The 25,346-nt window shown below is 36.8% G+C and overlaps 1 protein-coding gene across 11 annotated transcripts in view; it reads left to right on the top strand.

The window, feature by feature from the left end:
* Positions 1 to 25,346, top strand: part of ZNF638 (zinc finger protein 638) — a 140,904-nt gene that overhangs the window by 77,513 nt on the left and 38,045 nt on the right. For 9 of the 11 annotated variants that reach the window (XR_009248508.1, XM_058683750.1, XM_058683755.1 and 6 more), the window contains exons 4-10: positions 2,842 to 2,880; positions 3,861 to 4,153; positions 5,198 to 5,475; positions 7,579 to 7,725; positions 8,845 to 8,967; positions 14,557 to 14,615; positions 14,979 to 15,031. Coding sequence is in view for 10 of the 11 variants with exons in the window: in XM_058683750.1 (XP_058539733.1) it covers positions 2,842 to 2,880; positions 3,861 to 4,153; positions 5,198 to 5,475; positions 7,579 to 7,725; positions 8,845 to 8,967; positions 14,557 to 14,615; positions 14,979 to 15,031 (992 nt within the window). In the remaining variant the exon portion in view is untranslated. The remainder of the gene's footprint in view (positions 1 to 2,841; positions 2,881 to 3,860; positions 4,154 to 5,197; positions 5,476 to 7,578; positions 7,726 to 8,844; positions 8,968 to 14,556; positions 14,616 to 14,978; positions 15,032 to 25,346) is intronic. The other 2 variants (XM_058683756.1, XM_058683752.1) reach the window with 2 other exon arrangements.

The following is a 25,346-nucleotide window of genomic DNA, read 5'->3' as shown; positions in this document are numbered from 1 at the left end:
AGGAAATTTTTCTACAATGGTTATCTGTTATAACCACAATGAATCCCTGCCTATCCCCCAACCACACTCCCAATCTGAGATTCATTCAAGATTCATGCATTACAGTCTCTTAAGCTAGAACAGCCTACTCTGCCTGTTTTGTTTCGTTTCATTTCATTTCGTTTCATTTCATTTCATTCATTTATTTTTTTGAGAGGAATGCTTTCACAGCGTTGACTTCTTTTGAAACATCCAGGAAAGTTGTCTTGTAGAATGTTCCAAAAGTACATTTTGTATTTTCTGTTTGTTTCCTTATAATTAAATTGAGATTGAACTTTTTGTCACAAAAACTATTGGCGATGTGTACACTGATCACATTGGGACATAGGTAATGTCTCTTAGGTTCTTGTTCTTAGGCATTATGCTGTACTGCCTTTGTGAGGAGTACCATGCTTCTGAAACACATTTTAAACTAGTTAGACAATATATAGATAGTCCAAACTCTACTTGAAGAATAGTATATATGTTTTATCTTCCTGCCCTGGCAGCAGAGACAAGAACATGTATTTTAGCAGTCAGCCAAATGAGGATCCAAAACATTACTACTAACTCTTGAACAGTGGCCCTCAAGATCTTGTGAATCCATAAACTGGAGAGCTCAAGGAACTTAATAACCTCTGTGTTGACAAGCAGCTATATTTCTAGCATTGTGCATGTGAGAAAGCTAAAGCTTACTCACATTAAGTAACTGGGTTTCAGATGCATGGTCATTAAATATCAGCATGTATACTTAGACCTAGCATTGTTTGATTCCAAGGGCTTGCCTTTTTTTTTTTAAGATTTTATTTTTAAGTAATCTCCACACCCAACATGGGGCTCGAACTCACAGCCCTGAGATCAAGAGTCTCATGTTCTACTGACTGAGCTAGCTAAGCGCTTCCAGAGGTCTTCTTTTATTGATTGATTTGTTTATTTTTAAAGTTTATTTATTTATTTTGAGAGATTGAGTGAAAGAGCGCGTGTGCAGGCAGGGGAGGGACAGAGAGAGGATCCCAAGCAGCTCTGTGCTATTGGCACAGAGCCGGATGTGGGGCTCGAACCTGTGAACTGTGAGATCATGACCTGAGCCGAAACTGAGTCAGATGCTTAACCAACTGAGCCACTCAGGTGCCCTAGAGGTCTTACTGTTAAATGTTATATCATAGACCAGAAATTTATCTTCTTAGATGGTAATAAAGTAAAGGGTAAGTGTAAATGAAACAGTTATTCATGTTTTGACAATTGTTGATGCTGGGTGATGGATATGCTGGATTAAAGTTAACTTTTTTTTTGTCTTCATAGTTTGTCACCTTATAGTTACAAGATGCTTTAGGCATCATGTTTCTCAAAGCAGGAAGAAGGGGGCAAGAAGCAGGAAGAATTTTGCCAGTGGTTTTGCACCTATGTCTCATTCGTTTGAACCTATCACTGGCTATGTTCTAAGGAGGCTAGGAAAGCAAATATTTAGCTTTTTTTAGCCTTTGTAGTAGAGGCAGGCAAGTGAAAAGGAAGTTGAGAATTGCTGTTGAGTTAACCTGCTAACATTGTCTGAGACAAATAGTAACAAATAAAAGCCATTTTACCTTACTGTGGTTTTGACCTGATTTTATTTTCCTGCCAGGTGACTTGCTGTAAGAGTCGGCTGCTTCCATTTCCTTACCTGGCGCTCCTCTTGGTTTTGAAATTGTGTTTTTGAATATTAATTGGCTTAATGATTTAATTTCCAATTTAAAATTTTTTCCAAAATTTCCAATTAACCTTCCAAGTTCAGATTCTCTAGAAAAGTTGCGGATGAAGATGTCTTTTTCTTAGACTTCTATGATGTTACTGTTCCTTCTACTTTTTTTTCCTGTGGTTTCTTAATCTCTTTTTATTGGTTTGTCTTTGCATTACTCTTGAGTGTTGGTGTCCTCAGCCCCTTTTTTCCTATAAACTGTATTCTCTGTTAGTCTCACACAGTCTTTGTGCTATATGTGACTTCTGCATGCCTGATTTTTCAGTATCTTAGTCCTCATCTTTCTTTCCCCATAATTCCAGATATTTATTTCTAGTCGTTGTGAAAAATTCTTGTGTTCTCTTTCATTTCAGAAATGTTTATTGGTCCCCTATTGCCTTTTACTTAATGTGCACCCTCCTTACCTTTAGGACCTTCACCGTTTGTAATTCTGAGCCACCGTTGCAGGTTTTTCCCCTCATAATTGCTTTTCATCATTTCCATGCTGCAGCCAGACCAGTTCCTGGAATAGAATACTTACTTTGCCTCTAAATTCTTTTATGTATCGCCACTTAATGAAACCTACCTTGATCCATGCCTATTGGTAGACCTTAAAGGGCTACCTGGAAAACAGCCTTTTCTGCAAATTCTCCCGATTCTTCCCACCAGATGTGTCTTTTCGAGAACCACTAGGTACAGTGTAAAGGGCTCCATACATGTTGTATTCTATAGAATTGTGTCCCCTGGAGTTCTGCAAAGTGCATGAACTGTCTTTGTCTTTTAACCTCCACCTAAACTTGTGTCATGTACCTATTCTGTACCTCTACACACTTTTATGTGTATTCCCTATTTTACTTAAGTAAACTTTGAAGTCTTCAAAATTGAGAATGTGTTTCTTTTCCTTGAAATGCCTACTAGAGTAATGCTTTGATTATTTCTTGAATTAGACACTCAAATACTTTACTTCCAAGAAAATTTTCATATATTAATCTACTAATAAATTATGTAAACTTAGGTTTTGAATAGTCCTGATACATTGCAGGGAAAGATTAATTGAAACTTATAGTCTCATTTCAACTGTTCATTAATACTGTTTATTCTCAAAATAGGTATCCTGATTGGAATCCTGAGATCCTCCCATCAAGAAGGTAATTCTTTTTTGAATAGTGGTGTTGTTGAGACTTAATTTTTCTCTTAAAAGTAAACAGGTATTTTTTTTTAAAGGTATTCTTTTTGAGTTCCTGTTTTGATTGTTTTCACTTTGAAACATCAGACAAATGCAGCAATCTCTATGAATCTTTAATTACCCAGCTTAAGTATGATAGCTCACCTCTGTGAACTTCTGGTTTTTATTTTAGTCTTTCCTGAAGATACTTTATGCGTTTGTTATTATTTTATGTTTGGGGGATCTTATGTTATAAATGCCTTGAAGGCTAGGAATGGTTTCATTATAAGCTTTATATTCCCTAGGAGGTACCTATTTAATGTATGTATATACAAGTACAGCAGTCAAAGACTTTAATATTTGTAGCTGGTATAATCTCTCAGGAAAAATTGTTGAAAAGCATTTGTTTATGTAAGTCATTTCTTAAATTCTTTATATAACTTAATACTTTCAATACATAATTGTCTATATTGTGATATAGGAAAAGCTCAGGAAATTGATGAAGGGTATTGTCTGTATATTAGCAAAACTGGGATCCAAGCAATTAGAGGGATAAACATTTGTTTGTTTCTTATTTATCTACAAGGCTGAATTGCACCATAACATAGGTTTTTTGTTTTAAATAAATATATGGTATCAGAGTTTGGTATTGTTAATAATCTGTTGTTAAGAAGGGACTTCGGGGGATGCCTGGATGGCTCAGTTGGTTAAGCATCCGACTCTTGGTTTTGGCTCAGGTCATGATCTCACTGTGGGTTTGAGCCCTGCACTGGGCTCTGCGCTGACAGCACGGAGCCTCCTTGGAATTCTCTCTCTCCCTCTCTCACTGCCCTCTCCCCACTGGCGCTTTCTCTCTCTAAATAAAAATAAACATTAAAAAAAAGTGACTTTTGTTATTTAATATAACCTAAATTTACATTAAATTGCTGAATCTTTTGATCCCCCCTCACCCATTCTTTGTAGAAATGAAGGCAATAGAAAAGAAAATGAAACTCCAAGAAGACGTTCTCATTCCCCCAGTCCTAGACATTCTAGGAGATCAAGCTCAAGTCACAGATTCCGTCGATCTCGAAGCCCAATACGCTATATATACAGACCGAGAAGTCGAAGTCCAAGAATTTGCCATCGTTTCATTTCTAGATACAGATCCAGATCCCGTTCACCATATCGAATGAGAAATCCATTTAGAGGTAGTCCAAAATGCTATCGATCAGTTAGCCCTGAAAGGACATCACGGAGATCAGTGAAATCATCAGGTACACTTATGGATGTGAATAATAGATCTACTTATTTTGACTGAATTTTTCAGTTGGTTTTTTTTTTTGAAATTTTTATTTCTATATTTTTAATAAGTTTGAAATGGTGACGTGTATGCTACTGTCAAGATTTAACCGAAGTTGACATTTTGCGCAATTTGCCTTAGCCCTTCTAATAAAATGGAATATTTCATTTCTGTGTTTAGAATTTCTATGTGAAATTGACCCACATCCCAACCTAGTCTGATCTTCTTTTATTAAGTATCAGAAGAAATGTGGGAGAGTTTATCTGTCTACCCAGAATCAAATTTAAAAACCATGGCTAGGCAAACATCTTAGTTTGGCCGTGAGTTAATTTAAAATTTTTTTGGTATTTTTCATATTTTCAATCTGTGTCTTAATATTGGTTTAGTGACCTTTCTAGAAATATCTCATATATGTTTCCTCTGAGATCTTTTTAGAGGTCTCCAGCGTCTTCCCTTTTCCAACTACATGTCTGTGAAGCTGGATTTTCTTTATACATTTCAACCAAAATAATGTATCTATCAGACTGGATGCAGAAGCAGATATGATAATTCAGGTTTTAAGTGCAACATGAATATCTTTGGGAAAATACACAGTGGTGCTACTCCTCCACCTAATTTTTTGTCTGAGAATTAAGGTTGTTTTTCATAAAAATGTTATTTATGCTAACACAGGAGATTATTATTGTTAAATGAATTAGTAAATATTTTAAAATTTCGATTTCAATTTCTTATATGGTAAATACTGATAAATTTAACACAGAAACTCTTTGGAGTCCTCAGTTTTTAAGAGTGAAGGGGGATTCTGAAATCAGAAGTTTGAGGACCACTCAAGCTCATGAGTGAAGAATTGAAAACTCAGAATTTTTTTGTGTGTATTTGCTTCCTGTTTGGTCTGACAGTAGCTCTATGTGATAAGTATTTGGGCATTTGAGTTCTTCCTTTTTCTTTACTATGTGATGAGATAGTTTCCACCTTAAGTTCTTTTCAGTTGAAGTTTCATTTATGTCCTTTTTACTAGATAGGAAAAAAGCATTAGAAGATGTAGTACAACGATCCGGGCATGGGTCAGAATTCAGTAAACAGAAGCATCTTGAAGCAGTTGATAAAGGACACTCACCAGCACAAAAGCCTAAAACTGGCAGTGGATCAAAGCCATCAGTAAAATCTGCAAACTCTACAAAGAGTGATTCAAATTTAGGGGGACATTCTACTCGTTACAAAGTCAAGAATATTGAAGATGACACATTACCAGAATGTAAACAAGTGTCTGATAAAGCTGTTTCTCTCCAGCGTAAGGTCAGTAGTTCTTGAATTGTTAGTGCAATTGTGTATATACATGTCTTATTATGACAAAAGAAGTTGCTTGAATTTTTTATTTTCATATTTTAAAAGTTTGAAATTGTGACTTGTTGAAGTATGTTGATACGGAATATTTTATTGGTTGGTTTTATAAATTTAGTAAAAGCCCAATAATTCAAAATCTCATAGCTTACAAATAAATGCTGGAGGTTTGGCATTTGATGTAACAGAAGTGAGAACATTTCGGTGGTTTGGTGGTTTTGGCTAGCCACACAAACACGTTGTTGTGATGAGTTTTGCTCTTTGGTGGGTAAGGTGAATGTAATCACCAGCAATATAAATGAGTTTTTGTAAGCTGTACAAGTCTCTACTGAGAATTGATCATTTTTAATCAATTTTTTTACTTTTTTGAAGTATAGTTCAGAAGTCAAATACTCTTGTCCAGTGTAGAACAGCTTATTTTCTGGTACTGATTTATTGGTGTATTTTGACTGTATTTTGACTGTTAGTTATAATCCTGAGGTATTATTTTATTACATACGTTAATTACTATTATAGTAAATAGTATATGAATCATCTGGAAAACATTAGGGTAATTGCTAATTTTAGGCCAAATTATCAGATGTTTAGTGTGTTGTAGTATTAACAAATCTTCAGGTATTTAGGTGCCTATTACTCTTGTCTAAATATTTTCAACAGTTCTAATTCCTTGCCTTCAAAGAGCTTATATTTAGAAGGATACATTTAAAATGATCTACCTGTAATTACACAATTTTGAAGAGTGTTGGGAAGAAATTTTTAATATGGGGAATAGGCTAAATTAATGTTAATGTTCTTTACATTTTTTCCCAAGACTTGTAGATGGTGGCAGTGGAACTTTTTCGGTGTTTGTTTATTTTTGAGAGAGGGAGAGAGAGAGGGAGACAGTTTTTGACATAGATGATAAATTTCATATTGCAGGGTATTCAGATTTTATACATACCTTATATGAATCTTTTTAAATGTTATACTTACCTAGGTATCATTTCTTTAACGTTTTAAAATTTATTTTTGAGAGACAGAGACCGAGACAGAGCATGAGTTGGGGAGGGGCAGAGAGAGAGGGAGACACAGAATCCAAAGCAGGCTCCAGGCTCTGACCTGTCAGCATATAGCCCAACACAGGGCTTGAACCCACAAACTGTGAGATCATAACTGGAGCTGAAGTCGGATACTTAACTGACTGAGCCACCCAGGTGCCCCTACATATCATCTCAATTATTATTATTATTTTTTAGAAATCTTAGTTTTTTTGTTTATTTTTTAAGAGATAGAGTGCGAGGTGGGGGGCAGGCGGGGGACGACAGAGGATCCAAAGTGGGCTCTGTGCTAACAGCAGACAGCTCCATGTGGGGCTTGAACTCATGAACTACGAGATCATGGTGTGAGCTGAAGTTGAATGCTTAACTGATTGAGCTACCCAGGCGCCCCGATATCATTTCAATTATTAAAACACAGAGTGAACAAAGCTGTAATTTCAGCTTCATTAGTGATAGGCCTTGTAGATTCATATAGAAAACTATTCTTCAGTAGTTTTAGATTATTCCATAGGTCTTGTTTATTGTAAAATGCTTCTAAACAGAAAAGAGCATTTGTGATTGTGTATGTATAAACTCTGACTACTGTTAGGGTTGAGTGGTAAAATATAAAACAGTTTTTACTACTTCAGCATTTAAAATTTTTTTTTTTTAAATTTTTTTTTTTTTTCAACATTTTTTATTTATTTTTGGGACAGAGAGAGACAGAGCATGAACGGGGGAGGGGCAGAGAGAGAGAGGGAGACACAGAATCGGAAACAGGCTCCAGGCTCCGAGCCATCAGCCCAGAGCCCGACGCGGGGCTCGAACTCACGGACCGCGAGATCGTGACCTGGCTGAAGTCGGACGCTTAACCGACTGCGCCACCCAGGCGCCCCTAAAATTTTTTTTAATTGTGCTAAAATATTTAGAAAAGTCTGCTTAAAGGACTAAGGTTAATGGTAGCAGAAATTATATTGGGAATTATTATTGTACTTCACAGCTTAATTCAGTTTTTTAAAAATTTTCTTTCATTCAAATATAGCTTCGGAAAGACCAGTCTTCGCATTATGGTTCAGTTCTTCTTATATCTGAATTACCAGAGGATGGCTGTACTGAAGAAGAGATTAGGAAAATATTTCAACCATTTGGAAAAGTTAATGATGTCCTCGTTGTTCCTTATAGAAAAGAAGTGAGTCTCTGTTCTCAAAATGCATACAAAGTTATTACTTGATAAAGACTGATGTTGGATCTTTTAGTAGCTTTTACTACATATATAATTAATAATTGAGAGTTAATGTAAATGATTAGATTGCAGTGAACAAGGTCCCAGCATACTGTTTTATATCCTTTAGAACAAGGATTGGTTAACTTTTTCTGTAAAGGGCCTGATAGTAAATATTTTAGGCTTTGCTGTAAGATTGAAGATACTCAACACTGCCATTGTAATACAAAAGTAGCCATAAATAATATACAAATGAATGGGCATGGGTTTGTTCAGAAAAACTACTTGTGAAAACAGGTGACGGGTTATAGTTCGCTTTCCATTGCTTTACACACTGGTAAGATTATAGCAAAAAATGACTTTGGTGTACCATACTTTTTACATGTGTATCGTATTCCTATGCCTCACACAGTAAAGTTCATTAAAATTATGAACAACCCCAGACTAAGTAGAGCATAAAATCGTGAGAAAAGGGGCGCCTGGGTGGCTCAGTTGGATAGGCGTCCGACTTCGGCTCAGGTTATGATCTCACGGTTTGTGGGTTTGTGGGTTTATGGGTTTGAGCCCCGCATCGGGCTCTTTGTTGACAGCTCAGAGCCTGGAGCCTGCTTCAGATTCTGTGTCTCCCTCTCTCTCTGCCCCCCTCCTGCTTGCACTTTATCTCTCTTTCTCAAAAATAAATAAACACTACAAAAAAAATTTAAAAAAATTGTGAGACAAAACAGGAGAACATAGTTGGTAGTGTTCATTGTTGCAAGAAACTTAAAAATGTCAGACTTAAAGCCGCTAGACCAGATCTTGCCTTCTCTGGTTACTCAGCCATGCCTCCTATGTCTCATGGTTCCACAAGCCTGCCACGGACCCCTGTTTTCCCCATCCTTTCTTGGTAATAGTGTAGAAATTCTATAAGGTTAAATGTCCCATTTCATGTGCGAAAACACCATAGAAATCAAATGACACTTGAGCAAAACAAAAAGAGGTAAAAGGAACCAGGAGTTGAGGTAATTTCATAGTTTTATGTTCCACAAAAAGTACCAAGTCATACAAGTTAGATTTTTGACTAACAGTATAATACATTTTATTTAGGCTTACTTGGAAATGGAATTTAAAGAGGCAGTTACAGCAGTCATGAAGTATATTGAAACAACACCTCTTCTGATAAAAGGGAAAAATGTGAAAATATGTGTTCCAGGAAAGAAAAAATCACAGGTAAACTGGATTTAGATCACACATGTTTCATTGTTGTTGATTAATTTGATGATACGAACAGGGGCGCCTGGGTGGCTCAGTTGTTTAAGCATGGCTCAGGTCATAACCCCCGGATTGTGGGATCAAGCCCTGCATCGGGCTATGCACTGAGCCTAATCCCTGCTTGGGATTTTCTGTCTCTGTCTCTCTCTGCCTCTTCCTCCCCTGCTTGTACGTGGAGTGTCTCTCTCTCTCTCTCTCTCTCTCTCTCTCTCTCTCTCTCTCTCTCCCTCTCTCCCTCTCTCCCTCTCTCCCTCCCTCCCTCCCTCCTTCCCTCTCTCTCTCCCTCCCTCTCTCTCTCTCTCTCCCTCCCTCTCTCTCTCTCTCTCTCTCTCCTCTCTCTCTCTCTCTCTCTCTCTCTCCCTCTCTCTCTCTCTCTCTCTCTCCCTCTCTCTCTCTCTCTCTCTGTCTCTCCCTCCCTCTCTCTCTCTCTCTCTCTCTCAGTAAAAATAAAATAAAGTATGATACATAAAATGCATAAAACATAAATGTTCACTCAGCAGATTGTATAGATTCAAATATATTGAAATTAACAACTTTATATAAATTGCACTATAAACAATATTAAATGGCAAGCAGTAGAGCAGGAGAAAATACTTAACAAAGTTAGCAAACATCTGTGAAACCTCTACCTAGGTCACAAACTAACATTGACTACATCCTGGAAGCCCCTTGCATACATCTTCTGAATTCTTACACCGTCCTTTCTGCCTAAAAGTAATCCTTAACTTGATTTCTAATACTATAGTTGAGTTTTGCCTGTTTTGAACTTTAAATAAACAGAATTATAGAGTGTATATAGTCTTTTGGGACTTGTGTTTCCTTAGAAGTATTAATATTTATGAGTTTAGTCTTTTTGGACATTTTTTATGCTTTAGTTTAACCATTGGTAATGTCTGTGAAAGTACTTAGAAATATTCAGTAAGCTTTGCTTTGTTCACGAGTATTCTTTTCATGTAATTATTATATTTGCTGAAGAATGCCTACTTTATAGGGGCCTTGTAGCACTTTTCAATCAGTGATTTGGAGCTCTAACCATGTTAGTATATGTAGATTAATTATAGCTATTATAATTACTAGCTATTAATTACTATTTTAATGAGCTATGAATATCTGTTCCCATCTGTCTTTTAGGTTGTATTTTTTAAAAGACTTTTTAAAAAACTATTAAAAAGTTTTGTTTGGGGGCGCCTTGGTGGCTCAGTTGGTTAAGTATCTGCCTTGATTTCGGCTCAGTTTCTGATCTCATAGTTTTGTGAGTTCGAGCCCTGTGTTGGGCTCTGCACTGACAGCGAGGAACCTTCTTAGGTTCCTTTCTCTCTCCTTCCCTCTCTGCCCCTCCCTCTTGCACGCCATCTTTTTCTCTGTCTCTTAAAATAAATAAACTTTAAAAATTTCATTTGGGGGTGTTAATGATTTTAGATACTAATTTTGTACTATGTATTTTCTTCCTCTCTGTTGTTTATATGTATATCCATATATGAAGTTTTTAGTTTCAGTGTACTCAACGTTGATTTTTTTTTCTCTCTTAATGGCTTTTGCTTTTTTGCTTTCCTCTTGTTTTAGAAGACCTTCTCTATACCAATGTCAAGAAGATATGCTTCCATTATTATTTTAATGTATAAATTGTGGTATAATGTGTTATTGGGATCAACATTATTTCCAAAATGGAGAGCCAATTAGCCGAACACCATTTGTACCTAATTGGTTCTTCATTGATTTCAAAAGCTATCTTTATGTGTATAAATTGCCCTGCATATATAGATCTGTTTCAGACTATTGTTAGCTCAGTCTGTTTATTTCTGTTCCAATAATACATGATTTCAGTTATTATTACAGTTATTATAATTTTATATAATTGCCTGTCTTTCTGATAGAATCCTTTTTCTTTGTTCCTTATTTAAATTTAGTTAATCTTGAACATTTACTCCTGCGTATTGGTTTTAGAATCAGTTTAAGTTCTCTGAAAACTCTTTTTGGGAGTTTAACTGATATTGTATTGTGTATTGAAATTTTTATAATACTATTTCTGTTTAGAAAGATGGCTTGTCTCTGTTTATTTAGACCTCATTTAGTTTCTTTTCCTAATGTTCTTTTGTAAAGTTTCCATAATGTACATTTTGGAGGGGGTGTTAAGTTTATTTCTTACATTTATTTGTATGTATCATAAATATTACTTAAATTGCTTTTTGATAAAGCATCTATATTTTTTAATTTTATGTTTTCTGATTACTTACTAAGTAACCCATGATCCTGGTTTACATCTGTGACATGCCATCTCTTTATTTCCATTGTCCTATCTTGAATAATGAATTTTATGATAACCTTAATTATTACCAATTTTATTAGAATTTCTTATATTTTCCGCTAACAGAAAATCTCACCAGTAGTTTATGAAATAAATGAGAGGTTTATTTATCTCATAACAGAAAGTCTGAAGGTAGGTGGTACACGGTTGGTACAGGAGCTCCGTGTCATCAGGAACCCAGCTTTTTTGTTTTTCTGATCCACCACCTTTAGCATGTACTTTTCATCCTCCGTTGATGAAGATGGTTGCCATACCTTCTGGCACCATTTTTATCTTCCAAGCAGAAAGAGAGGGATAAAAATCCAAAGCAATAATGGGTTTTGATTTTTTTTTTTTTTTTTGAAAGAATAAGTTCCTGAGCAACTTTTATCTACAATTGATTTACCAGAACAGTGACATATAACTTCCTCTAGTTGCAGAGGTGGAGTGAGAAGCAAGAATTGCATGCATAATTTAAGAACATAAACTTTATCCTGAAGACAGTTAAATGTTATTCCAGGTTTTGAACAGGGCTGTGACACAAAATGGATTAGATTCATTTGGGAGTGATCTGCAGAATGAACTAGGCAAATGACTGAAGAAGGGAAAGAAAGAAAGAAAGGTTAGCAGATTGATTAAAGGGAAGAAGAGAAAAAAATCACTGAGGTCCACTTAAAATACTTATTTAGTCAATCAGGCTACTGTAATAATAGTAATGGTTTTGGGTACTTATGCAAACTTGAGAATAGGAAGGAGAAATGGCTCTTACTCTCAAACGAGACCTGACTGATCATTCAATTGTGAAAACTGGGGAGATCAGTCTTATTTAATACTGAAAAATTTAATCTGGGGAAATGGGCGAATAAGGATACATCTAGGTTATTAGAATATTTCAGTAAGATTAAAATAATTCTCTTGGATAGCTTTTTGATATGGTAAGGTAACAACAGAGGTCCAAGAAAAGCCCAACCATATTTACCATTCTGATTTTCATAGTAATTACTGAATAGGGGAAACTATCAGCACTAGAAACTAGAAAATATGCACTATACATGTCAAAAATATTGTTTTTCTTCAACTAAATATAGTTTGGGTGGTGCTGAATTGAAGGAGCCTTACAAAGCTAACTCATGACTCTTCTGTCCTAATCTAGCATCATTCCTAGGGATTGACTGGAGGAAAATCCCATGCAGGATTCCAGCTATGGCTTTTTCAGATTGGAAGTGTATAGATAACCTTGGCCTTTTACCACAGGGGGAGAATCAAACTTTCTTGCCAGAGCAAGCCAAAAACAGGCTGGGAGACCAAACTAGGAAAAAGAAGGGCAGTGCTATTGCTTTCTTGGTCCAGATCTTACTTTTGGCGTGAATAGTCAAACCAAGACAAGTTTTCTGTCCACATTTGACGTTTCAGGTTAAGACTGCCTTTGATTCTGGGCCGCCTGGGTGGCTCAGTCGGTTGAGTGACCGACTTCGGCTCAGGTCATGATCTCACGGTTTGTGAGTTCGAGCCCCTCGTCGGGCTCTGTGCTGACAGCTTGGAGCCTGGAGCCTGCTTCCGATTCTGTGTCTCCCTCTCTCTCTGCCCCTCCCCCTCTCATGCTCTGTCTCTCTCTGTCTCAGAAATAAATAAACATGAAAAAAAAAATTTAAAGACTGCCTTTGATTCTGTCTGTGATTCAAAGAATATTCTCTCCATTTTGCTACTTTGAATCAATAAATGATACAGGAAAGGTGAAAATTTCCCACATCCCTATATTTAAACCTGAAGGATTAAAATGAGTCTGCACAACTCTAACAAACTTAATTACCTTTAGTTATAAGTCAGTGTAATCTTTAATACCGATTCTTAAAACATTTTTGAGCTACTTTCCCCACCGCCACTACCAAGAATCTGATGAAAGCAAGCATTGTTTTTTCCCCCCAGAGAAATGGACCATTGTGGTCCATACTCCTAGAATTTTCTTTAAAGAAGTAGGAGCACTTGATCTAGAAAAAAGTATCAGATTTTCCATTGCAACTACGAAATAGTGCTGCAGCTCAACTCTGCAAAAACAAAACAAAAACAGCAAGACTTAAAAATTTTTAATTTAGTATGTTTTGGCAAAATTCATGGAGACGTGACTTCTAAAACCTAGAGCAAGCAGTCAGCTAAGATCCAAGAAGATTGCACGGAAATGAAAAGCAATGCTGGGAAACAGTGATCAGTCGTTTGAGCATTATAGAAAATTCTAATGAGTAACAAGGAGACAAAACCAAAGATACAATCAGAATTCAGATGAGAATTTGATTTCATTTTAATTGAAAAACTATTTCTTAAAAATCTGTTATGTGTCAGGCATTGTGGTATCTGCAGAAGATATAGTGGTGACAAGACAGAGGTGCTTTCTTTAAAAAAAAAAAAAAAAATGTTTAAGAGAGAGCATGAGCAGGGAAGGGAAAGAGAGAGAGGGAGAGACAGAATCCAAGCAGCCTTCATGTTGTTAGCATGGAGCCCCATGCAGGGTTCAAACTCAGGAACTGTGAGATCATTGCCTAAGCCGAAATCAAGAGTCAGGCGCTTAGCCGACTGAGCCACCCAGGCGCCCCAAGACCGATGTGCTTTCACCCTTCTTGGAACTTAAAGTCTATTCGTGAATATTAAAGAGTTTAAAATGGTGAAGACAAAAGACATGGTGGATACATTCAGGAAACCCAACCTGCGTATAACTAAAATTATCCTCTACTTCCAACCCCAAGCATCCTTTATATTCCTTAAGCTAATAGGCATGGATCTCAAAAGTCTTTTACAGTTGCTGTTCCTTCTGTCTGGAATGCTTTCAATACAAGGATTCGCTTGCTCTCTTATCTCCTTTAGGTGTTTGCTCATATATCACCTTTTCAGTGCGACTTGCATAACTTATTGAAAGGTGCACAGCTTCTCATTCCTCAACAAGAGCATCTGTTTCCCTCTTCTGTTATTTTTCTCCATAGCACTTATTGCTAACAGATATATACATATTTTTAATTTCCTTATGGTCTTTCTTTCCTTACCCTTTGAAGTTAAACTCGTTTGAGAGCAGGGTCTTTGTTTTATTCACTACTCTCCAGTGCCTAAAATTGTGCTTGGCAATTAGTGAGAATTCAATAAATATATGTTAAATTGATCTGAATTTCATAATAATGTTTTTTGTTAAATTTCTTGTACTCTCGTGTACTTTCTAAATTGCCTTTTGTATTTGGGGGAAAAAACTAATTTTTTCTTTTTCAAAATCTTTTTCATAGAACAAAGAGGTGAAGAAAAAAGCATCAGATTCAAAGAAAACAGCTGCATCTACTTTAAAGTAAGTAATTCCATGACTTTATAATGCTAGAATGAATGGGCATATGAATTAAAATTTTTAAATTTTTATACAACTGCATTTTTAATATATTTTATTACCCTGACTCCAGTTTAAATGGGACATTGTTCAAAATGAATACATTAAACTTTAAATTTTAAAATATTTACGTATATAGGTATGTAAGTAAATAAGTTCTGTGACCAGTGTGGGGCTTGAACTCACATCCCTGAGATTAGGAGTCTCGTGCTCTACCTACTGAGCCATCCAGGCATCCCTAAACTTTTTTAGATCTAAGTTTTGCATCTTTAAAAGTTTTAGAACTTAAAATTTCAATCTTTGCCTAATTTTTTTTCTTTTCAATAGAAAAGATGTAGATGCTTCCAAAGCTGTTGATACTGTGACTTCAGGTGCTGCTGGTAAGTTACTTTTAATACTCCTCCAAATGAGTATATTTTGTCAGTTTACTAAAAACTTCTTGCAAGATGATAGTAGAAAAACATTGTTTATTGTGCTTTAGTGAAAGGGATCCATATTGGTCCCTGTATTAAGCTAGTGGTTAATATTTAGTACATAAAGATTCAGTGAGGTAGTGTATGTAAAATACCTACCATAGTACCTCCTTCCATCTCCTACCAGTAAGATAAAACATAAAAATACGTTAAGATTGCTTGATTGGTCTCCTTTGATTTTGAAAGTTTGCTGAGAGTGCAAAAGTAAACAAAACAGACCAAACAAATTGATGTCACTACACTTCTGTGTTGAAGTTGTTTCTTTGTACTCAGGAAAACATTGCAGATATTTATTATGTATCTAGCTAAGTGAATTTTGCATATAGTTTCAATAAACTGCGTTTTCTCAGTCTGTTTAGGTTTGGAAAGAAGTTATTGCCGAAACAAACACTCTTGACTTTAGTAAGAATAGATAGCTTGATAGTGAAGGATGAGACAGAAAAACTAAAATAAAGAGACATAAAATATATTTAGAAAGTTAAATTCTTTCGTGTGTTATCTTTTAGAAAAGCCAGTGTACAGTGTATTCTGGATTTCTATTCAGAAATTCATATGTAATATGTATGGGGAAGGAGGGATAGAGAGGTGCAGAAGATTCCTTCATTTAGGGAGATGATAAAACAAAAGTAACAATTGGGGAATCACTTTGTTATAGAAAGCCTTGAAAAGTCATGTTGGGAAGTTTTTAAGTTTGACCCTGTTAATAGCATTTCTCAGAATATGGTGTGTTAGAGACTAATTCCTGGAAGATACTTTGGATCAAGTTTGTACTATAGCTTCTTTTTTTTTCCCCCTTTAAAAAAATTTCATAGACTACGTTCCCATTATTAAATCCTGCAGGGCAGGAAAGAAACCTGTTTAGCTTTGTTTAACCCACTGTTGATGAAGCTTGGCTAAGGTACTCCCTGTTTTTTCTGTATAAGACCTAGTAATAATTAGTATAGATTCTGGGAAATTGCCATAGAGAATAAACCACTAGATTGTTACATAGATTGGATAAGTGGAAAGATTGAAAAATCCTGTTGAGAAAACACAGTTGGGATTCCCTTTAAGGTAATAGGGACTGGATGTAATAATGTTAATTAAAATGGTGTGGGGTGGTAAAATCTGAATTTTTATTATATAGAATTTTTTAGTGGATAAAATTTAAAATTAAAATAATTTAAAATGTTCAAGGTTTTGGCTAGGTGGTTTTTACTAGAAGAATGTGGCAATATTGATTATAATAGGAAAATTTAGATGCAGTGGTCTCTTTGAATTTGAGGAAAACCATGAACTCATATTTCAACATTGATAAATTTCATCTGTCAAAGACTAGGTCAGCCAGTCACATGGTGTTAAAAGTGGGATACCTGAGAAATTATTTGTCAAGATTGAGGTCTAAATTTTAGGAGTGGTCCTAACACATAAAAGCAATGAGTAGAGGGAGAAGTGCTTCAAACCAAGTATTTCCTCCCTTCTACTATAACTATAGAAAGACAGGAGCCTGTAAATAGGACTGAGAAAATGTCAGGTGAGAAAGGTGAGGGTGTATGGTACCTTTTTTGAGATCAGCAATGTCAGATTGGACAGTGACAAGTTAATAATGGGAGTTTTAAAAATTTTTTTTTTTCAACGTTTTTTATTTTTATTTTTGGGACAGAGAGAGACAGAGCATGAACGGGGGAGGGGCAGAGAGAGAGGGAGGCACAGAAGCGGAAACAGGCTCCAGGCTCTGAGCCATCAGCCCAGAGCCTGACGCGGGGCTCGAACTCACGGACCGCGAGATCGTGACCTGGCTGAAGTCGGACGCTTAACCGACTGCGCCACCCAGGCGCCCCAATAATGGGAGTTTTAAAGAGAACTTTGATTACAAGCACAAATCAGGATGAAGAGAAGTCAGGAAGCAAAAGTGTAATTTGATCAGAATGATAAACTTCAGAACTGTTACCCATCACTAATTAAAAAGAAGTAAGAATACCCAGCACCTACTATATGCTTATAATAGGAGGCACTTTTTAAAGTGTTAGGATATGTCAGTGAACCAAATAGGCAAGATCTCTATTTCCAAGTAGCTTACATATTAGTTGAAGTGACAGATAATAAATACTAAATAACGTGCTTTATAAAGTGAGAAGAGCTGTGATAGGTGATCCAGGGTTAGTTTGATTTGGAGTTAGAATTTACTGTTTAGAATTAGGTAATTATTTGTTAATTAGAAGAATCTTCCAAGGGGCATAGAAGACAGAAAACAGAAAGGGCCAGAAGACAGAAAACAAGAAAAAGAAACTTACCATTGGTTATGATAATTAATACCAGGCAATTTATGTTATCTCACTTAATCTTTCAAATCACCCTTCTCATTTTATACATGAGAAAACAGATTAAGAGAGTAAATAGTTTAAGTTTAAATGACTTATTCAGGGTTACATGGAAGAGTTAGGATTCAGATCTAAAACTGTATGATTTCAAAGTTTCTCACCTATATTAAACTGCCTTTCTGAGAATAAAAACTTGTTTTTCATTTCCTTTGATTGCTCTTTTATCGTCCCTTAATTGTTTCCCTAAATGTCTGTTCCTCTTATATCATACTTGTCTTCCTGGTTTTTTTCTTCTCATGTAGGTTTAAGGACCAGTGACATTTTGCATATGTACAGAAACCTCTCTATCCCCTTAAGTTTACTCCTCTCATTTTCTTGTGTCATCTAACAGTCACCACTAATCCTCCAGTGTGGAAACTGTTAGTAATCCTATCCCTGTCTTTTCTTCTACGCAACCCTGTTCAAACTTAAATACCATTCTTCCTCTTTTCATCCAATCCGTGGCTGATTCAAACTAGTTCTCTCGCAAATCTACCTCAAACTATGTCTTTCACTTTTGCTGCATCACACCTGTAACTGTTTTAATTGCTTCACATTTGAATTTTGAAGGTAGCCTCCTGACTGGTATTTATATTCCACTCTTTACTTCATTATTCACACTGATGCCCAGAGGTCTCTTGAAGGCAGATCTGATCATTCCACTTCTAGTGACCCACGGGGGAAAGCCCAAATTCTTCAGCGTTGAATAAATGACCCTTTATGCTTGTCCCAGATTACTTTTTCAGTGTGTTGTCACCTGTATGCTGTCCATTTGTTTGGAATTGTCTGAATTCCACTTTACTTACTAAGCACTTGTTATATACCTGCTTAAGTAGGTGCCAGGCCTTGTGCAAGGTACTAAAGATAGAAAGTTAATTACGACTCCTTTTTTAGGGTGGAGGTGGGGGAAATTCTAATTTATTTTTTAAGGCCCATCTCAGATATAACTTCTTTGTGATACCTTCTCTGACTCACCTAGGCAGTTAGAAGCTCCCAATTCCCTTCTAGTAATACTGGATACATTGAGTGACATGGTATTAGTAGTTTGTTAAGTCTATCTCTTTTACTTGGCTGAGTAAGGGAATATTTGTAGGAGGAAGAATACAGTGACACTGAAATTGAGTTTATATTGTTGCGGCTGAACCCATGGGAAAACGTAGCCATAATTTTCTAGTTTGTCATCCTTGATTTAATGATGTTTTTTGTGTAAGATTTTATTGGTTTAGTTGTTTGTTTGTTTTTAGTAAATGTATCTTATTCTTTATGCTTTTCAATTCCTAGATGAAAATGACTTTTCTTTTAGGAAATAAAACAGATGAACAAATGAAAAAAAGAGGCAAGCCAAAAAACAAACTCTTAACTATAGAGAATAAGCAGATGGTTACCAGAGGAGAAGTGTATGGGGGGAGGGGTGAAATAGGTGAAAAGGATTAAGAGTATACTTATCTTGGTGAACAGTGAATAATATATGGAACTCCTTTTTTTTCCTAAGCCTGTTTTCTTCTTTTTTAATGTTTATTTTTGAGAGAGAGAGAGACAGACAGACAGAGCACAAGTGGGGAGGGGCAGAGAGAGAGGATCACAGAATCCGAAGCAGGCTCCGGGCCCTGAGCTGTGAATACAGCTCTACACGGGGCTTGAACCCACGAATCATGAGATCATGATCTGAGCTGAAGTCAGACGCCTAACCAACTGAGCCACCCAGGCGTGAATATTATATGGAACTTCTATATTGTATTCCTGAAACTAATACAACACTTGATGTTAACTACACTGGAATTAAAATTTAAAAAAAAAAAAAAAAAAAAAGAGTGACTTTCAATCCTTTATTTCCCCAATAAAACCACTCGATTCAAATAGTTCCCACATCGGAGTTCCATCAAACCTTTAAGGAAGTAGTAAATCTAGTTTGATTTCAGCTATCCTGTGGCATTCAGAGGAAAGGAAAACTATCTTTAAAACTGGAGATGGAGAGAAGGGAAACAAGAAAAGCAGGCTAATATGGACATCAGTGCTGACGGAGACACTATATGCCTATCAGAAGGGTTAGACAAAATCGTAACACCAAATGCTATTAAGGATGTAGAGAAATTTGTAAGTTGCTATTGGGAATTTAAAATGGTACAGAAAAGAGTATTGCAGTTTTTTTTAAGTTAATGAATTTAAGTAATCTCTGTACTCAACATGGGGATTGTACTCATGACCCCAAGATCAAGAGCTGCACTCCCTGCTGACTGAACCAGTTAGGTGCCCAAGTATTGCAGGTTCTTAACAAAACTAAGCATATGCTTACGATAGCACCCAGCGGTTATGCTCTTTGGGCATTTATACCACATGGATGAATTACATTTACAAAAGACCTCTTCACACAAAACCCTGTGCGTGAATATTTTTAGCATCTTTTAAAAAAAATTTTTTTTTAATGTTTATTTTTGAGAGAGAGTGAGAGAGCGTGAGCAGGGGAGGGGCAACGAGAGAGGGAGACAGAATCCGAAGGCTCCAGGCTCCAAGCTGTCAGCACAGAGCCAGATGCGGGGCTGAAACTCATAAACTGCGTTTAATTAACATACAGTGCAATATTGGTTTTAGGAGTAGAATTCAGTGATTTATCACTTACCATACAACACCCAGTACTTCTCACAACAGGTGCCCTCCTTAGTATCCATCACCCTTCTAGCCCATCTACCCACCATGCTCCATCACCCCTTAATTTGCTCTCTAGCATTTAGAGTCTCTTGTGGCTTGTTTCCCTCTCTTCTCTTTTTGACCCCCTTCCCATATGTTCATCTGTTTTGTTTCTTAAATTCCACATATGAATGAAATTATATGTTATTTGTCTTTCTCTGATTCTAGCTCCATCCATGTCATTGCAAATGGCAAGATTTCATTCTTTTTGATGGCTGAGTATTATTCCACTGTGTGTCTACATACGTGTACACACACACGCCACATCTTTATCTTTTCATCAGTGGATGGACATTTGTGCTCGCTTCATAGTTTGGGTATTGTTGATAATGCTGCTATAAATGTTGGGGTGCATGTGCTCCTTTGAATCTGTATTTTTGTATCCTTTGGGTAAATACCTAATAGTAAAATTGCTGGGTCATAGGGTAGTTCTATTTTTAGTTTCTTGAGGAACCTCCATATTGTTCTCCAGAGTGGCTGCACCAGTTTGCATTCCCACCAACTGTGTAAAAGGGTTCCCCTTTCTCCACATCTTTGCCAACATTTGTTTCTTGTGTTGTTACTTTTAGCCATTCTGACAGGTGTGAGGTGGTATCTCACTGTTAGGTTTTGATTTGTGTTTTCCCTGGTGATGAGTGATGTTGAGCATCTTTTCATGTGTCTATTAGCCATCTGGATGTCTTCTCTGGGAAAGTGTCTATTCTAATGTCTTCTGCCCATTTCTTAACTGTGTATTGCTTTTTGAGTGTTGAGTTTATAAGTTCCTTATAGATTTTGGATACTAACCCTTTATCAGATAGGTCATTTGTAAATATCTTCTCCCATTCTGTAGGCTGCCTTTTAGTTTTGATTGTTTCCTTCCCTGTGCAGAAGCCTTTTATCTTGATGAAGTCCCAGTAGTTCATGTTTGGTTTTGTTTCCCTTGCCTTCGGCAATATGACTCGTAAGAATTTGCTCTGGCCAAGTTCAAAGAGGTTGCTACCTGTTTTCTCCTCTAGGATTTTGATGGTTCTCTGTCTCACAGGTCTTTCATCCATTTTGAATTTATTTTTGTGTATGGTATAAGAAAGTGGTCCAGTTTCATTCCTCTGCATGTTGCTGTCCATTTTTTCCAACACCATTTGTTGAAGAGACTGGATTTTGTTTTGTTTTGTTTTTAATTTTTTAATGTTTTTTTTTTTAATGTTTTTTTTCAACGTTTTTTATTTATTTATTTTTGGGACAGAGAGAGACAGAGCATGAACGGGGGAGGGGCAGAGAGAGAGGGAGACACAGAATCGGAAACAGGCTCCAGGCTCCGAGCCATCGGCCCAGAGCCTGACGCGGGGCTCGAACTCACAGACCGCGAGATCGTGACCTGGCTGAAGTCGGACGCTTAACCGACTGCGCCACCCAGGCGCCCCATAATGTTTATTTTTTTGAGAGAGATGAAAGAGAGACAGACTGTGAGCAGGGGAGGGGCAGAGAGAGAGGGAGACACAGAATCTGAAGTAGGCTCCAGGCTCTGAGCTGTCAGTACAGAACCTGATGTGGGGCTTGAACTCAAGAACCGTGAGATCAAGAGCTGAGCCTAAGTCAGACGTTTAACCGACTGAGCCACCCAGGTGCCCCTGAGACTTTTTTTCCCCACTGGATATTCTTCCCGGCTTTGTCAAAAATGAGTTGACCATATAGTTGTGGGTCCATTTCTGGGTTTTCTATTCTGTTACATTGATCTGTGTTTGTTTTTGTGCAAGTACGGTACTGTCTTGATGATTACAGCTTTATAATATAGCTTGAAATCTGGAATCGTGATGCTTCCAGTTTTGTTTTTCTTTCACAGAATTGCTTTGGCTATTTGGGGTCTTTTGTGGTTCCATACAAGTTTTAGGATTGTTTGTTCTAGCTCTGCAAAAAATACTGGTGGTATTGTATAGGGATTGCAATAAATGTGTAGATTGCTTTGGGTAGTATAGACATTTTAACAATGTTTGTTCTTCCAGTCCATGAGCATGCATGGAATGCTTTTCCATTTCTTTGTGTCCCCTTCAGTTTCTCTCATAAGTATTCTATAGTTTTCAAAGTATAGATCTTTTACCTCTTTAGTTAGGTTTATTACTAAGTATCTTGCTATTTTTGGTACAGTTGCAAATGGGGTCAATTCCTTGATTTCCTTTCCTGTTGCTTCGTTTTTGGTGTATAGAAACACAACAGATTTCTGCACATTGATTTTGTATCTTGCAACTTCGCTGAGTTCATGTATTATTTCTAGCAATTTTTGGTGGAGTCTTTCAGGTTTTCTAGAGTATCATGTCAGCTGCAAATAGTGAAAGTTTGACTTCTTCCTTGTGGGTTTGGATGCCTTTTATTTCTTTTGGTTGTCTTGATTGCTGAGGCTAAAACTTCCAGTACTATGTTAAATAGCAGTGGTGAGCATGGACATCCTTGTCTTGTTCCTGACTGTAGAGGAAAGTTTCTCAGTTTTTCCCCATTGAGGATGACATTACTTGTGGATCTTTGTATATGGCCTTTATGATGTTGAGGTATGTTTCATCTATCCCTACTTTGTTGAGGGTTTTAGTCAAGAATGGAGGCTGAATTTTGTCAGAAGCATCTTTATTTGTAATAGCCAAAAACTGGAAATAAGTCAAAAGTCCTTCAGTGGGTGAATGGTTAAATTGTGAGGTATCTGTAGCATGGAATACTACTCAGCAGTAAAAAGGAACAAACTATTGATACATGCAGCACTCGGATGGATTGCAGGGGAATTACACTGAATGATGAAAAAAATGGGTCTCATAGAGAATAGATTTGTGGTTGTCAGATTGAGGAGTGAGCCAGGTGGCTATTTCTATAAGTGGGTGGTAAGAAAGATCCTTGTGATGGAGCTTTCTGTATCTTAACTCATGGTCACAGTAATCTACATGTATATGACAGAATTTCATAGCACTAAATACACATTAATGAATGTGTAGAACTGGGGAAATGTTGGTAATTGTATTAATGTCAGTTTACTGTTTGTGATATAGCATGTAGTTATGCCAGATATTACCATCAGGGGAAACTGGGTGAAGGGTGTATGGGATCTTTGGATCTTTCTGTATTATTTCTTACAACTGCTTGTGAATTTACAGTTGTCTTCAAATAAAAAGTTAAGTGTTTTTTTAATTTCTTTTTTTAATGTTTTATTTATTTTTGAGAGAGAGAGAGAGAGAGTTCAAGCAGGGGAGGGGCAGAGAAAGGGAGACACAGAATCTGAAGCAGGCTCCAGGCCCCCCCAAGCTGTCAGCACAGAGTCCAACGTGGGGCTCGAACCCACAAACCATGAAATCATGGCCTGAGCCGAAGTCAGATGCTTAACCGACTGAGCCACCCAGGCGCCCCTCAAAATTAAATGTTTTTAAATGCTGTGTTAAAGCTATCATAATAAATTAAAACTACAGAACAATTTCATTTAAGAGTATTGATGTAAAATTTTAAATAAAATTTTAGCATATAGAGGCTGTGAGCACATTAAGTGAATAATATGCTATGCCCAAGAAGGTACCGCATCAGAAATTTAAAAGTGTTTCAAAATTAAGAGATCTGTTAAAATAGCTCAAATTAAATAGAGAAAGATAAATGCTGAGATTGATATTGGTAGAATTCAACATCCACTCCTAAGCATCAAAAAACAAAAAAATTTTGGGGCGCCTGGGTGGCTCAGTCGGTTAAGCATCCGACTTGGGCTCAGGTCACGATCTCACTGTCCGTGAGTTCGAGCCCCGCATCGGGTTCTGTGCTGACTGCTCAGAACCTGGAGCCTGTTTCAGATTCTGTGTCTCCCTCTCTCTCTGACCCTCCCCCGTTCATGCTCTGTCTCTCCCTGTCTCAAAAATAAATAAAACGTTTAAAAAAAAAAAAAGAAAGAAAAAGAAAAAACAAAAATAAATTCTTAAAGTAGGCAACTGCTTTCTTAATATGATAGTGTTTTGTGTGTATATACTTTTGCTCATATTCATATGCACATACACATACATCAAGTCAAAAGGCAGCATATGTTTAATAGTGAGGCTAGTAGAAATGTCTCCATTAAGGGAACAAAGGAAGGGATACTCATCATCAGTTCTATCAATTAACATAAATATTGTTAGTCACTAGCCAGTGCAAAGTCAAGAGGCGTAAAAATTTGAGAGTATGTTACAACATTATTATTTGCAAATATGCATGTATTACGGAAAACCTAAGAGAGTCTACTGAAATGCTGTTAAATCTAAAAAGCAAAAAATAAAAAGGGGGCATCTGGGTGGCTCAGTTGGTGAAGTGTCCAACTCTTGATTTTGGCTCTAGTCATGATCTCCTGGTTCTCAAGATCGAGCCTGATGTCGGGCTGCGAGCTGAGCATGGAGTTGGCTTGGGATTCTCTCCCTCTCTTTCTGCCTCTCCTCTGCTCATGCTCTGTCTCTCACTAATTAGCCACCTTATTAATATAAGGTTTCAATTGTTTTATTATGTAGAAAGAATAACCACTTACATGTAATCTAATAAAACGTTCCATTTACAATAATAAAAAGTACAAAAGATATGAAAGGAAAATTTTAAAATACTACTGAATGGCATAAAATAATGATTAAGTGAGAAAACCGTTTATTCTTTGATAGAAAGCCTTTCAGCATTATAATGTGCCTGTTTTCTTATATTAGAACATAAATGTTATGGGGCGCCTGGATGGCTCAGTCTGTTGAGTGTCCTACTTTTGATTTCTGCTCAGGTCATGATCCCATGATTTGTGGGTTTGAGCCCTACATTGGACTCTACGCTGACAGTGTGGAGCCTGCTTGAGATTCTCTGTCTCCCTGGCCCTGCCCCACTTGTGCTCTCTCCCCCTCTCAAAACAAATAAACCTAAAAGAAAATAAATGTTATGAACCCAGTAAAAACGCCAGTAAGATTTTTTTAAATTCAAGTATAGGTGTCACACAACCATTAAGATTTTTATTTTCTTTTAAAGTTTACTATGTTGTTGGGGGGGAGAGGGGAGGGGAGAGAGAATACCAAGCAGGCTCTGTGCTCTCAGTGCTCCCAGCCTGATGCTGGTCTTGATCTCACAAACTGTGAGATCATGACCTGAGCCGAAATTGAGTTGGATGCTTAACTGAGTGATCCAGGTGCGCCCAGCCATTAAGATTCTTAAACCTGATGAACTAATTGTTTATATATAAATAATACAGAGTGGACGAG

The sequence above is a fragment of the Neofelis nebulosa genome, chromosome 9 (assembly GCF_028018385.1).
Source record: "Neofelis nebulosa isolate mNeoNeb1 chromosome 9, mNeoNeb1.pri, whole genome shotgun sequence".
NCBI classification, from domain to species: domain Eukaryota; kingdom Metazoa; phylum Chordata; class Mammalia; order Carnivora; family Felidae; genus Neofelis; species Neofelis nebulosa.
The sequence above is the reverse complement of the archived record's forward strand: the minus strand, read 5'-3'. Positions and strand labels throughout refer to the sequence as shown.